We start from the raw sequence: 16,133 nt of genomic DNA, 5'->3' as shown, positions 1-16,133 counted from the left end.
AGCAAGTACTTGTCTCTATGTGCAAGATTAAACAAAAAGCAAAGCAAAGAGCATCCATGGATTTTGGTGTTTGAAGAAGGTCCTCGAATTCCAGTCTCTCTCAGATAGCAACATTCATGGCATTTGCAAAGTTACAACAAAATGCTCAGGGTTAAGGTTAGACTTAGACTGGATCAATTCTGAAGATCAGAGTGCAGGGCTAGCCACACTAGTTAGCTATAGATGCCAGGCAGTGCTGGCACACACCTTCAATCCCAGCACTTATAAGGCATGTGGATCTCTGTGAGTTCAAGGCCACCCTGAGCTTTACAGGATTGATCCAGCTTAAAAGAGAAACAGAGTCAAGTGGTGGTGGTTTACACTTTTAATCCCAGTACTTGGGAGTCTCACACCTTTAATCCCAGCACTAGGGAGGTGGAGATAGGAGGAGACAGGAGCTCAGCGTGTTCAGTCTGAGGTTCCAGAGGGACAGGCTCACCCCTTTGGTCTGAGGATTCAGTAGAGGGAAGAGGTGTCTCCTGTGGCTGCTTTTACCCAGATATCTGGCTGGGTTTTTATTATTAAGACTTATTAGAACTTGTGCTACACCCTGGAATGCTGCCCACTCTTCTGCCTACCCAGTAGTAAGACAGACAACATCTAATAACAACAATTATTAGTATGTATGATAAAAGAGAAGACAACTTCTTGCAGATTAAGTGCTTAAAGATTCAGAAACATTCTTAAGGTTTGATGAGAAAAAGAAAAAAATGTCAACATCTTCCCAAGTAGCAAGCATGGCAGGCACTCCCATTTTAGCCAGACCAGTTATTGAATAAATACGTCCGGTCCAAACACTATCTTTCAGCATGAGACAGAACAAGAATGAGCTCCTTTCCATCATCATATATTTCATCTCTCCTTATTGCAGAAAGCAGACAATAATTGCATGTTGGTTACTGTTATTCTGAACTAGGAGTTTGTCACTACCTATTCTAACACCAGAACTCTCATAAACAAAAGCCAAAGGCAGGCAGGGATGGTGGGTCCCCTTGGCCTACAGGGGCCAGGCCTGGCCATCTCTCTGAAGTTAGTGACTCTGGGTAGCAGGCTTCCATGGTGGTTTTGATTGTGAAATCCTCCCATTCCAGTGATAGACTAGTCAACTACATAAAAACTACATTTGTGAAGCTCACCCCACAGATAGTAGTAAGACTACACAGGGAATGAATCTACTTTATTCTTGCATTGGGAGAGATGATGTTGGTTCCTTTTCCTGTATATTTGTGAGAAAAACAAAGTTAGGTCCAGGCTTCAGGCAACATCCAGCACTGGAAGACCCTGGGATGAAGGGGATGTGGCTGGACGGCTAACACAAGCCTGCAAGTTTACCCACCATGAAGTGCAGGCTCAGACATTCACCACTAATTTACACAGGATATAAGAACTACACTAAGGGAATATGATAGGTGAACCAGTGAGAACTATGTCGAAGAGATGCTAAGGTAGTGAGGGCATCTGGATCGACAGAGATTATCTTGGCTGGGTGCTGGCCTCTGAAAGACCACTTGATCAGGAATTGTCCAGGGTAGGAAGCTAACATGTATACACTCGGCTTCAGCAAATGATCCAGCCACGTAAACAGCTGACCTGAACAAGGGGGAGCTAATGAACCCCAGACTGACAGCTGGGAAACCAGCACGGGGCTGAACCAGGCCCCTTGAACGCAGGTGTCAGTTAGGAGGCCTGGACACTCTTCTGTGTATAAGAAGCCCTGCTTGGACAGGCACGGTCCCTGGAATGCAGAACGTAGTCACAAAGAGAAGCGTTACTCTAGAAGGCCAGTGAAGGAGGCTACACAATTGGAGAGCTGACAGAGACATGTCCACTATGACACATTTGCCTTCAAGTCAAGGAAATAATATATGTTTTGTTTTGCGAGACAGAGTTTTACTATATTTATGGCAGGCCTGGAACTTACTGTGTAGATCAGGCTATCCTTCAGCTCTTACCAATCAGCCTGCTTCAACTGCAGTAAGATTTGAAAGACAGGGAATGAAAACAAAGTTTGGTTTATTTGTTAAAAGATAACATTTTATGTGTGTTGGTGAGACATGTCTTTAATCCCAGCACTCAGGAGGCAGAGACTTTGATGGCCTAGATCTGCCTATGTGGACCAAGCTTGTCTGGAACTCAAAGAGATGCACCTACCTTTGCCTCCCAAGTGTTGGCATTTAAGGTGCATGCCACTATATCTGGCAAGAAGGCATTGTTTTAAATTACCTGTATGTGGATGTCTGTGTATGGATGGGTGTGTACATGCAAGTGCAGGAGCCCAGAGAGGCCAAGGGTGCCAGGTCCTGGAGCTGAAATTGTGCTGGGAACTGAACCTGAGTCCTCTGCAAGAATGATAGGTAGGTACCCTTAACCACTGATCTATCTCCATCTCTCTATCCCCAAGCACTCTCTCTCTCTCTCTCTCTCTCTCTCTCTCTCTCTCTCTCTCAAGTCAAGCAGTCACTACCCACACCTCCTCCTTTTTGGCAATATGGCTTATCAATAAATTGGTCCCATGGAAAGAATCTTACTATTATACGAAAGGTGCCTAGAAATAATACTATGCATCAATCTCTTAAAAAAAGAGAAGTACTCACAAATTACTTCTGAGCCCTCAATTATTCATAAAATGTCATGCATCTGAAAAATTCATTTCAATTTCCTGCCCATGCAGAAATCTGTGAAGGATCATTTGAAAAGTCAATCACTTCAGAAGCAGTTCTATAGTTTATATAAAAAAAGGAAAAAAAAAAAAAGAAAGGAAGGAAGGAAGGAAGGATGAAAAAGAAAGAAAAAGCAGCCATCTGGTAAAAATCCAGGTGCAGAAGACATGATGGGAATCCATGGTCCTCCCTTAGCTTTCTGAGGGCAGAGGGGAAGCAAAACTGACAGGCACATTGTGAAATTTCTGCCAGGGTGTGATGTGCTTTGCATGCCATGGGTGAGGCCTCCTTCAGAGACCCTGGTAACCTGAGCGAGCATGGCCTCTTCCTAACAAGATATTTTTTGGGGGAAGTCTACTTCAGGATCCTTAGGCATGCAAACTTCTGTTTGGTGATCTGCTTTCTCATAAGACATTAGGGACATTGTATTTTCTTGCTCAGGAGTTCTTGCTCCAGGCTGAATAACAGTTGAAGGGCTCGGTTAGGGTTGAGGCTTCAGAAGCCGGAATGTGCATGATAGCTCTTCTTCCTCCGCAGTGTGTCTGCGGCCTCACCTGGGTTCCTGAGGCCTCATCAGACCTACCTGCTGGATTCTTGAGCTAAAGAAAAAAAACCCACTCTGTCTATACCATGTGCCTGGAATTAGTCCAGAGGGTATTTATAACCAGCATTCACTCTAGCGCAGCACCTGGGAAAGCCAGACACTTTGGTAAATACTGCAGTCTCTAATTACACAGATCATTAGGAAAAATTGCAGCTCCTTTACATAGTACTATTACATTGGCATGCTAATAAATAGGCTCTGTGATTCGTTTTATAGGAGTTGAACTGGATCCCTGCTCTTGTGTGCACTGTCCTTTGGGAAGCCTTGATCCCTTGAAATTCTCTCCCCACCCCTTTCTCATCTTTCTTGTTAAAAAGATGTTACTCGAACCTGGTCTCTGGTTTGCTGTCTGTATCTGGTCTGCACTGCACTTTGCAACCCTAGGGCTCCTATGCTAGGGTAAACTGTGTGGGACAGTTTCCTTCACCAGGTCCCGCCAGTTGAGATGCGGCTCAACATCAATGAGGAGGTGAGGACAGTGAGCCTGGCTCCCTTCACCCTCCCTGTTCTTCCTTGTCTGTGCAGTGTCTCTGGAATTGGCTGTGTTCCTGCCACTGTCTCAGCTCTTTTAGCTGGTGCCATCTTCCACCGTCCCTGCTTGAAAGGCGATCATAGGTCCCAGGTAGCAGGAGGCACTGTGGGAGCCTCTTCCTATGGGGGTTCCTTGGGGTTCTGCCACTTCTCCCTCTCCACTCTTCTCACCGCTTTGTGCTCAGTAAGTCAACTCCCTTTAAAACCCCAAGTGGATTTTCTATTTTCTTGACTGGCCTCTGAGTAGTAAAGTGCTGCCCGATGCTTTCTGCCAAAAAATTGACATGCTCCGTCTCGCAGCAGCAAGGAGGAAGCTGTGAGCCCCTCAAGCCTTGAAGAGTTGGGTTATTTATTCCTGTTTACAAATGGGTTGATGGTGGCATGCTCCATGAGGCATTATAATTGCTTTCTGATCATTATTTTGGTTACTCTTTACAGCACTCTTTTTGGGTCAGGGTGTTCACTAATTCACTTATTACAAATGGGGATCCCAATCAAACAAACAAACAAGCAAACAAACAAACACAAATGGAAACCTCTTACAGATGGGGAAACCGTGTCATACCAAAACTAAACCAGCCTGTCCAGTGTTACATGGCCAGAGTGTCAGTTGGAGGGCTGAAGTTCTAAATGGTGATTTATTATGATGAAGAGGGCCGGGGAGTAAGCCAGACTGTCTGCAAGGCCGAAGATTCAGAGGAAGACACAGAAAAGCCAAGGGTCTGGAAACACCAGACTTAAAATGTAACATCCAAAGGGTATAGGTCATGGGGCTGGACAGTCCTGGATTGGAGTCGGGATTGGAGCAGGTAGGAGAAGCAACCACAGAAACACAGCTGTATGTTCTACCTGTAACAGGGTTAGGGAAAGATCTGGAATGCTAGCACATTCTGTCAACCCCTCTCAGTCATATTTGACCTAGTAAAGGTTCCTCTGGATTCTACTTCCATCAAGAGCAGATACAAGTCTTGATAAACCAAGTGGAAACTTTCCTACCAAGAATCACTTCTCAACGGGTGGGTTAGCAGTTCTAGGTCCACCTAGGAAGGTGGAAATAAAAGTGCCAAGCGGTTTTCTTGTGACTTCAGACTAATATGACATACTTTTAAGTTTTGTTATATGATTATTGATGAGTTGAAATAGGACTGGTATTATGATAGAAAGGTGGCCAGAGCAACAACATTTTTAATGAGAAAAATAGCCGGTGACATAAACTTGTCACTTTGTCTATTACCATCTTTTTTCTTTTCTTTTTTAATGTAGCAAAAGAATGTAGCACAAATACAGGGCATGGAGAACTGATGTTAGGAAAAAAGGCAGTCAACCATCATTGCATACAGCACTCAACAAGAAGACCAAAAGTCTTTGTAGGTCTACAAGCAAGGATGGTGCAGGGAAAGAACAGGAGGTCTAGAGCCCAGAGATCTGCACTCCAACTGGACTCGTAGCAGACATACACATGCCACCAGAAGTCTGCACAGCCATTTCCCGACCTATTCTAAAGCGGGGACTCTCACCTACTTTGGTATGACCCTCCTTCAATGGCTTTAGTCTGAGTGGTATGCATTTGGGAGAGGAGATATGTGGCTACAGAAATCAGCTCTTCTGTTCCCAGGTTCACAGTGCTCAGGCAAAAGAAAGGCTCAGGATTGCTGCCGCATCTTCTGGGTCAGCCTGAGATCTAGATGCTGGGCTCACTAGTTATGAAGGCTCTGCCAGCTGGTCTCCCATGCAGAGATGACAAGTTGCTTCTCCTATGGTACAGAACTCCATGCCTCTACAGTAGACCAGCTGTTAGAGACAGCCAACAGCAAAACATGAGCAAAATATGAGACTGGCTACCAAGTGATGCTGGCAAGGGCCTCTGTGATGTAAGAACACAAAAATTCAACAGGATGGAGTGAGCTTGCAATCTGTATGCATAATCAGAGCTACAGCTCCGCTCCCAACTGTGCAGGAAAGCATGGAGAGGATGAATATTCATGTGTGTAACTTATTCCATGATGTTAAACTGAATTGCTCTTAGTTTTAAGATTAAAAACTATTTGCCTCTCTAGTTCTCAGAGCTCAGTTTATGCCACCTTTAAAGAACAGATTTCTAAGTATGAAAGAAAAATTCAAGTATCAGAAATTCAGAACGTGAAGCAGGTTGATGAGGGCGTGTCGCTTCATTCCTGTGGTCTGCACACTCTAACCTGAGATCATGTAGTAAGGACTCCTGGCACTGGGGAGATGGCTCAGTTGGTAAAGTACTTGCTAGGCAAGCATGAAGATTTGAGTTCAGATCCCCAGCACCATGTAAAAAGCCAGGTGAGGACAGCACATGTCTGTAACCTAAGCACGGGGGAGGAAAAGACAGGCTGATCCCTGTCTCAGAAAGCAAGATAGATAGCTACAGGCCTCTGGCTTTCGCATACAAATATGAATACCCATTCACATGAACATACAACACACACACACACACACACACACACACCCAGAGAGAGAGAGTGAAAGAGAGAGAGACTATGTACTATGTACTCTCAATCAGCACTTAAATATACTTTTAAGGTAACATAATTTTTTTTCTTTGCTTCCTAGTCTATTTTGAGAGTATGTGTAAACCAAATTGTACTTTAAGAAACAGTGGGACTTTAAATGTCACAAACAATGATCCTTCAAAAATAAAAATTCTAGAGATAGCTGTTTCCCACTACAATATATAATTTGGGTGTGGACTTTTCTGGGTGCTATTCGATGCTTTAAAGTTAAGGGCTCTGATCTGAGCAATAGTGGAGAGGCTACCTTAAATTCCCTTCCCTGATAATGAGATTGATGACTACCTTATATGCCATCCTAGAGCCTTCATCCAGTAGCTGATGAAAGCAGAGGCAGACACCCACAGCTAAACACTGAGCTGAACTCCTGGAATGCAGTTGCAGAGAGGGAGCAGTGATGAGCAAATTGGTCAAGACCATGCTGAGAACAGAGACAGCTGACCTGAACAAGGAGGAGCTCATGGACCCTAGACTGATAGCTGGGAAACCAGCATAGAACCAAACCAGACCCCGTGAACATAGGTCTCAGTTAGATGGCCTGGACAGTCTTTGGGACCTCTGACATTGGAACTAGGATATATCCCTGGTACACAAAAGGGAGCACATTCCCCATGGAGGGGTACTCCCTTAGCCTAGAGACAGGAGGGAGGGCCTAGGCCCCACCCCAAATGATATGACAGATTTTGATGATCCCTTCTGGAGGGTCTCACTCTCCCTGGGGAGTGGATGGGGAATGGGTTGGGGGGATGGGAGGATGGGAAGGAGAGGAAACTGAGATCCATATGTAAAATAAGAAAAAATATAAAATAAAAAAATTAAAAAAAAAAGTTAAGGGCTCTATAGAGACCAAGAATGACAAGAATGACAGCCGTTACCTGAGATAAGAATAACATAGGGTTATAATGAGAAAGTAGGCCACTTGGAAGAGGAATATGATTTACAGAGTAACAGAAAAAATCTCAGATGCAAATTGTAATGTACTTTCTTTTTTTTCTCCTTTTCAATGCATTTTTCTTCTCAGGCTGTCTGTATCTGGCTTTAAACACAGTGGGCCAGATGAGACTTAAGGCCATGTCAACGTATTACTTCAGGAAATATGTACAGAACTAAAGAAAGTGATGGAAACAGGATATGAACACGTCTTTACAGTTTGCTGGTGAGTTTCCCTGTGCTGAATAGGCAGGGCAGGCATCCAGGAATGTTCATTCCCAGGGGTTCTAGGGCCATTATTTCTCTTCAGGGTTTTAGCATCTCTGAATCTCAGCTCTGTAGGAGTTCCCTAAGGAAAAGCTAAGGCTGTGGAGGATCTTTCAGCTTTCATACACTCAAGGCTAACAGCAGAAGCACCGGTGGGAGGAAGCAGGAAGGTAACAGACAGCAAGGAAATGAAGCAGAAGGTGATGCCTGGAGGGTCCCAGAGCTCTTCTAACCAGCTGAGGAATTCCAGGAAGAGTGAAGCTGCTTACGCTTCCTTGTTGGCCTGTTTTTAAGGTCATCCTGGGATCTCTAAAATGCCTCCTAGTCAGCACTGGGAGAATACCCCGTGAGTACCACCCGTCAGTGTTAGGAGGATGGCCCCAGTGGAGTGACCAAGCTGACCAAGGCCTCTCTACCAGCCTTCCCACACACTCGGTAAACAACCAGCTTTCTTCTGCATCAGATGGAATACTTTTTCATTCTTGCAACTGAACCCTGACTGACAGACAGCTAAGTGTAAGATACCAAACTGCAACATGGCAGTAATGTCAGAGAAAACTGCTAAAGCAATCCAGCTTCAAAAAGAGCTTGCATAGGTAGCTGGCTTCCAGCTGGCTGCAAAGACTGGCCTCAGGAGGAGGCCTGAAGAGGCAATACAAATGCCCTGGAGTTAAATACCTCTCACAAAGAGACAGGGCACTTAAGAACCCTTCTGACACCAACCCCCCCCCCAACAAAACAAAACAAAACAACCCCCCCAGCAGTTTCAACACCAACAAACAACAAAAACCCGACCCCAAATACTGTCCTGATAGTGCTGGAAATTCCAGTCAGCAATTCATGAGCGCATTGAATTATATGTTCTTAATAATGGCCATAGCAGCATACCATAGTATCCTGTGAGAGTTGTTCTTAACCTTGCCGAGACCTCCCTCAGACACTCCCTCTAAACTGCTGCTTACATGCCTGGGGTACAACCCATGCTATCTGCAGCACCGTACACAGAGAGGATTGACTAAATGAGAAACCAAATTTGAACAACCATGGTCCATATTATGCTAGGCTAGCATGCAATTATTTTAAATTTCTTCAGGCCAAGGAAGCTGGCCAAATCAAACGCCCTTTATGCAGTTGAAGCGACTGAAGTCATTTGCAGGAGAGCCCTCAGGTGGTTCTGCTGGTGAAACAGTTCACACCCTGCTCTCCTGGCTCACACTTGAAGAGACAGTCCATACCACACTGGGCTTCTCCAGCACTAGTATTTGCCTTACCTTTACCCTTTTCTAAGTAGCCAAGAGAGAAAGGCGGGACAAGAAAACCCAACTGATAAGCAGATGTAACCGCCAAACTTTAGCTTGCAGAAGGCCACACTGAACTCGGGATTGACAGACGTGGCAGTTCTGAGAGCCACTAATACCACCGCTTTTAATCATAATCATTAAGGTCTTATGGACGAAACAGTGTATGAAACTTCTTTGTAGCCATATCATCCTATGTAGGAAAAGAGGTCCTTTAGGATGTAGGACAGTGGCAGAGTGCTTGACAAACATTCCTAAGGCCCTCCATTAAACCCCTAGCACCACCAGTAACTAAAAAAAAAAAAAAAAAAAAAAAAAAAATTAAGAAATTAGCTAGGTGGTGGTGGGACACGCCTTTAATCCCAGCACTTGGGAGGCAGAGGCAGGCAGATCTTTGTGAGTTTGAGGCTAGCATGGTTTACAGAGTGAGTTCCAGGACAGGTTTCAAAGCTACAGAAAAACCCAGTATCAAATTCATATACACATATATACACATATATGTATGAAATTACTGATGGTGCGACTGGGTATGATGGCACACACTTTGAACATGAACTCAAGGCTACCTTGTGCTACATGAGCCCTTGTGTCAAAACAGGCGGTGGGGGGAGGGGAGAAAAGTAAAAGACCACGAAGATAGATCGGTGGGTAAAAGCACTTGCTACACAAGCAAATGTGAGGACCCAAGTTTGAATCCCCAGACCCGCATACAAGTTGACACACAGCACACAAGCATCTCTATTCCCTTAATCTTGGAGGCAGACAGGAGACTCCTGGCAGCTCATGGGCCAGCTAGCCAGTCTTGCGTATGGAGCAGGGAAGCAGAGACCCTGCCACAAAAAAGGTGGAAGGTGATGGCTGACACGTAAGCGCGTCCTTTGAGCTCCACATGTACACTGCCCATGCTTACCCATGTTCATGCATGTGAATGGACACATGAGCACGCGCACACTCACCCACTTAAAAAAAAAGATGAAATAAAAATAATGAAAGCTTTGTCTTTTTTGCATGGAGCCAAGTGTGTAACTGTTTAGAATTCATTTCTACAAAACACAGTAACTAATGGAAAATGGAAGGGTTGTTCTTTAAATCTATTTTGATAACAGTAAAAATAAAGCAAGCCCTTTGTCCTACACATGAGTCAGGGGCAGGCACATCTGGTTGCTAGGAACACAATCTTAAAGGTACTGCTTTTGGCTCAGAGTTGACAGAGGAACAGCCTGATTGGCAAGCTGATGGAAATGGATGTTACCTGTTCGAATAAAGCGTAGTCCTGTCATGTGGACAGGGTTCACTGACATATAAGGAGGATGATGAGATTGTGGTCGCTAAGGAAGCAGCTTCAAATAATGATGGAGTGCTGGGTACCAGGTCGGGCCTGTGTCGGGATCCCAGGGCTGGGGGAGTAAAAGCAAACACATGCACTCATGAATCTCAGCTTTACATCTGCAATAACTTATGTGAGTCAAAAGCATTCATTTTATGTACCAGGCTGCAAATGAAATTATGAATTAACCATGCTCTCCTGAACTACAACAGAAATGTAAAATATCTGCTTGCACACAGGTTAAACAGCAAGGAAATGACATTAATTTACAAAATGGCTTATGGAAATGACATTAGGAATGCTCTTTTCAAAACCTAATAAAGTGATTTAATCTTTCAAAATGACGGCATAAAAACTCCTAGGAGTTTAAGGAGATAATGTGGCAGAGATTAAAAGGATGACTGGCAGAGGCATGAACAGAGAGCATGGGCTTTCCTCTCCACATGACACGCAGATTTCAAGGGGCACAAACAAACCCTTTAAGAGAACAGCAGCATGCAGCGTCTCAGTCCCATTGGAGCCTACAGGGACACGACTCAGGGCTCTTCTTAACATCCTATTTTAATAGCAAGGCTGCCTTTGTAAAAGTGAGAAAGCTTCTATTTCTTTTTTAAATTTTAGGAGTTCAAGGAAAGTTTTTATGTCAGGGCCCTCGGTGCTCAGGAGGGTGAACCCTCCAGGCTTAGCAGGGACCTAGAGGGCACAGCTGCTCCATCCAGGGTCTTACTATACAATCCTGGCTGTCCTGGGTTGTTATATAGACCCATATATAACTTTCTATATAAACCAGACTGGTCTCAAACTCACAGAAATCTGCTTTTGCCTCCCAAATGTTGGGATTAAAGGCAATTGCCACTATAGCGGGTTTATATGAATTCTTTATCTTTTCCCAAACTGAGCTGAAAACATGCTACTGAATACAGCACAGCCTTGGGTGTTTCTGACATTGCTTGATACAAACAAAGGGTCCTAGGTGATGTATTTTCACTGTGTAAATGGAAACTGGCCACACTGGCATTGTTAGAAGAGTCTGAAGGGTTTTTTTGGGGGGTGGGGTGGAGAAGGGGATAGTAATTTGGGCTGCACACTGGCTTTGTTAGAAGAGTCTGAAGGGTTTTTGGGGGGTGGGGTGGAGAAGGGGATAGTAATTTGAGCTGAATCTAGGGCCCTACACACGCTATTCAAGTGTGCCACCACAAGAGTAATTCCAGCCCCTGGATTTTGGCTTTGAAGGAGTATATTTAGTAAGGTAGAGGGACAGGAATGGAGGGAAAGTGGGTCAGGGACAGGAAATGCTGAACTTTGGTTCTGAAGTTTAGACAGCATGTCAAAAGGTGCCCAAATCTGTAAGCAATGGTCCAACTCCTGTGAAAAAAAAAATCCCCAAACCCACTGCAGGTGTACATCACATGCAGGTGTACTACTTCCTGTTTCCAGGTATTCTGGGTACAGCAGAGTATATTTAATTTCACTATAGCTATTAGGAAGCCAGAAACAAAGAGATTGGGATTCTAGGCCAGCCTAGAAACTTAACAAGGCTTCAATTTAAAACCCAAAAGCAAAATGAAAAGTGTCTGTTAAAATGAGTTATTTAAGAAAATAAATTTGGTCCTATTTCTCAAACTCTGGACGTTTATAATTTTCTGTGTGTTCTCAGAAATCAGGCAGCCTGCTTGGGGAGAGGCCAAGGGAAGGCAGCTTGAAGGAAGTGCGTCCTATCTACCAGGAACTGATGTCATTAATACAGAGAGGACCAAGAGTAATGTCCTGGTTTCCTGCCCTACTGTTGTAACAAAGTAACCAGACAAAGGCAACCCAAGAAAGGAAGAGTTATATTTTGGTTCATAGATGGTGGGCAAGTCATGGCAAGGGGAGCTAGAGGCGGCTCGTCCTATTCATCTTCAGTCAGGAAGCGGACAGGGATGAATGTTTATGCTCAGCTGGCTTTCTACCCATTGTGTAGTCGAGGATGAAAACCCGGGGAATGGTGCCGCTCAATTTTAGGGTGGGTCTTTTCCACCTCAGCTAATCAAGACACTCTCTTGCAGATATGCCCAAAAGGAAAACTAATCTAGACAATTCTTTACAGGAACGCCTGGAGGTTTGTCTCTTAAGTGACTCTAGATCCTGACACGTTGACAATATTAACCAGCATAGGCAAATCTTTAACTCTCCCTGAAACAATTATAGACATGAGAATATGATAAAGAAACCCCACCTAGTAGAAGGAGATAAATGCAGAGAAAGAAGAGGATAGAAACAGCAATCTATCTGAAGACTCTGAGAAGTCTTGAATCTTCTATAGGAAGTACAAGACACTTCGGAGAGTCTCTATATTTGCTGTTAACCAAAAGACCAAGAAACAATTGACAGAAATATATAAAACATTATTTCTCCTTGTTGGATTAAAAATGAAAATTCAAATGATCAACTCAGTAGACAGAGAAAAGTTTAATAAAATTCAGTACTCTTCTTTGGTTGAAAACCTTTTTGGCAAATTAGAAACAAGAAAAGAAGTTCCTCAGTCTGACAATTGGTATGAAATATAGCAAGTTTCATTTTAAACAAAGAACTGCTAGAAACAGTGTCTTTAACCATTTCTGTTGATTACTGACTGTATCAGCAGTCCTAGGAAGCAAGCAATAAAGAGACACGAGGTCTACAGAGTAGCGTCAAACAGTCAGAACACACAGTTCTTTAAAAAAGGTACAAAATGTCCACATCTATCTCTCTCTGTTTCAAGGACTATATCTACATTCATATTAAATAAGGAAATTCTAACATTCAATTAAACTCACTGAAGCAGCTCTAAATAAACTGAAAGGGTTTATCACATCACTTCCATAGGTGTACATGCACGTGCACACACAGAATAAAATCTCGGAAGACATACCAGTGTGTTAGCATTTTGTATCATGGAGTAGGTAGATGATAGGTGTTTTCTTTAAGTACCTTACTACCTACTATTTTTTTTAATGGTAAACTACACATCATACTTGTTTATAGGGTATTTCATATTTATATAAATTTATTGTATTCTATGTAGCCATGTAGCCTATACAATTAAATGAATCAGCATTCTCTAAATTTTCTGCTGTGACTTTACATTATGCACAGAATTTACTAGTTTTTTTTTTTGTTTGTTTTGTTTTAGAAACTTGTAAGCGTTTACCTTCTTCATCCAGGCTGCTGAAACTCTGTCCTTCAGTTAACAAATCACGCTTCTCATCCTTCCACTCCTGAGTGACAGAGGACACAATCTCCTGGGAGGTTGCCTTCAATGCAGCAATGGAGTTGCATCGTTTCTTAGAAGGTGAGGCCTTCAGAGCTAGACAGCAAGGAAGAGTAGTTGTAAAGCCAGGCACAGTGGAGTGTGTTCTATTGTAAAGCCAGGCACAGTGGAGTGTGTTCTATTGTAAAGCCAGGCACAGTGGAGTGTGTTCTATTGTAAAGCCAGGCACAGTGGAGTGTGTTCTATTGTAAAGCCAGGCACAGTGGAGTGTGTTCTATTGTAAAGCCAGGCACAGTGGAGTGTGTTCTATTGTAAAGCCAGGCACAGTGGAGTGTGTTCTATTGTAAAGCCAGGCACAGTGGAGTGTGTTCTATTGTAAAGCCAGGCACAGTGGAGTGTGTTCTATTGTAAAGCCAGGCACAGTGGAGTGTGTTCTATTGTAAAGCCAGGCACAGTGGAGTGTGTTCTATTGTAAAGCCAGGCACAGTGGAGTGTGTTCTATTGTAAAGCCAGGCACAGTGGAGTGTGTTCTATTGTAAAGCCAGGCACAGTGGAGTGTGTTCTATTGTAAAGCCAGGCACAGTGGCATTTCCCAGCATTGAGGCTGAGGCAGGAGAGGTTGGAGGCTGGCCTGAATTACACAGTGAGATCCTGTTTTAAAACAATCATAGAACTAAAATAATGAGTAAAACTTACAAAATCAGATTCCAATTTCTAAATTTAATATTCCAATTATTAATATTTTTAAAATAATTTGGGTATAAAAGGGCAAGGGCTCATTTCATATATACGGCAAGGGAGATTAAAATATCTATGTTTTGGGCTATATTATTTGTTCAAAATGGCTTGATTTATAGAAAAAGATTCTAAAATACATTTAAGATGGACTTTGGAGCTGGGTGATAGTATTGCATACCTTTAATCCATTTTAGAATAGTCTATTTGAGGCAAACGTCAACGAATTTATTTTGTTGTTTGCTAATGAATTCCCATTCCTCCTCCTTGTTTTTCTTACGCTGAGGAGGCTGGGAGAGCTTGAGAGAGCAGATGGTGGACAAGTGCAGAGAGTTCTCATGACCCCAGCTTTATTAACTGGGGACTGGGACTTATAAATGTGCCCGTGCTTAATTGTATACTCATGTTGCCCAACTTAGTCATGTTACTTCTGGTTGCTTCTTTCTTTGTGATTTTCCATTGAAATCTCCTACTCTTCAGTCTTGTCAGATGCATAATTCACTTCCATGTCTATCCAAATGGCATTCTCCAACCTCAGAAGTATGGTGGGAACCCAGGCCAGTGAAAACATAATCTCCCAAGCCAGCAGGCTTGCTGCAGCCCGTGGTTCCACAGAGGGCACACTGGCAGACATTGCTTACACTGTAGTCTGATGTCCATCACTTAGTTCATGCTTTCCCACAGTAACACTTCTTGGCTGACTATGGCTAGAGAATTTCCTTGGAGAAAGTTGGAGGGAGGGAGGGAAGCTGAGACCTGTTTATGCTTCCCCTGAACTTGCTATTGGCAAGGGCGCTTTGGAGGTTTGCTTAAAGAGGTTAGCCAACAACAACTGGATTAGCTTTGGGACTCCCCTGAGTTTGGATTACATGGCTCACCAGCCCTCCTTCCGTGGGCAGGCTTTAAGAGATTAGGTGGAGAATGATGTTGGGACTCACAAATGAGGAAGAACAGAAGGAGGACAATCTCTCTGCTTCTGAGAAAGGAAAGGCTTGGCCTCCCCGAGGGTTTTATATTAATATCATCATCACGATAAATGACGTTCGTGGACTAGGGTGTTAGTCTGGAGGCCAACTCACACTGCATATCTCAAATTGTCAAAATGTCTAAGGGAGTTTGGCCCTTTTACAGGCCTAGAAATGGAGGGCTGAAAAATGGGCTTGCCCCAGGTCACAGGACTAGAGAGGGAACCCCAGAGGCCTTTCTTGTTGTCTTCACTTGTTTAACTGATAGTTGATTTTCTAGCTCTTTAGCATTCCATTTTCTGGTTAAGGTGTGTGTGTGTGTGTCTGGGCGTACTTTTTGGATGTTCAAACAACTGATCTTGCCATTCCTCTTGGTTTCTCACAATTGATTTTAAGGATGGATAAGTGGACCTAGGAAGCTGGTTTTTCCTCATACTGTGTTCTGCCAAGCACTGTTTCATTTTTACAGAGTGTAAGTGATTATCCACCACTGGTGTCTGCTGTAACAATCCCTCTGCTTTTGTTAATCTTTTATGAACTGTGACACATTCCTGCTCTTTGCTGTAGTATCTTTAGATTTCAAGGCAAAACTTTTATTTATTTATTTATTTTGTATGTCTAAGAGTATATGAGCTATGGTTTGGGGACTGCTAGGGGTCGGTGACCACTCAGATGAGCTTCAAGGTTGAATGAACTATTGCTACAAGAATATGAAGGGATTATGAGCTTATCAGAGTTTGAATGAACTATGCTGTCATCATGGGTCAAATTTGGAAGCAGATGGCAGACTTCAACTAGTCTCCACAAAGACAATTACTCAGAATTTTAAAATAGTCAAGGAAACGCCTCCTTTCTCATTATTTGTTTTAGGAACCATAACTATCATCCCAATTATTTTTATGTTCAGAAATTTTTAATTGATTTATGTTAACATACTTAAAATCTTTGTGTGTGTATGTATGTGTGGGTATGTATGTATGTATATGTGTATGCATGTGTGTGTATGTA

General features: G+C 43.2%; 1 protein-coding gene across 1 annotated transcript in view; it reads right to left on the bottom strand.

The window, feature by feature from the left end:
* Pip5k1b (phosphatidylinositol-4-phosphate 5-kinase type 1 beta) overlaps positions 1-16,133 on the bottom strand; it is a 269,852-nt gene that overhangs the window by 44,535 nt on the left and 209,184 nt on the right. The window contains exons 12-13 of the mRNA XM_051200132.1: positions 13,366-13,521; positions 10,119-10,263 (exon numbers count right to left, since the gene is read on the bottom strand). Of these exons, the coding sequence (XP_051056089.1) occupies positions 10,119-10,263; positions 13,366-13,521 (301 nt within the window). The remainder of the gene's footprint in view (positions 1-10,118; positions 10,264-13,365; positions 13,522-16,133) is intronic.

Source organism: Phodopus roborovskii, unplaced genomic scaffold (assembly GCF_943737965.1).
Source record: "Phodopus roborovskii unplaced genomic scaffold, PHOROB, whole genome shotgun sequence".
NCBI lineage: Eukaryota > Metazoa > Chordata > Mammalia > Rodentia > Cricetidae > Phodopus > Phodopus roborovskii.
Note: the sequence above shows the minus strand (reverse complement) of the source record. Positions and strands in the feature narration are given on the sequence as shown.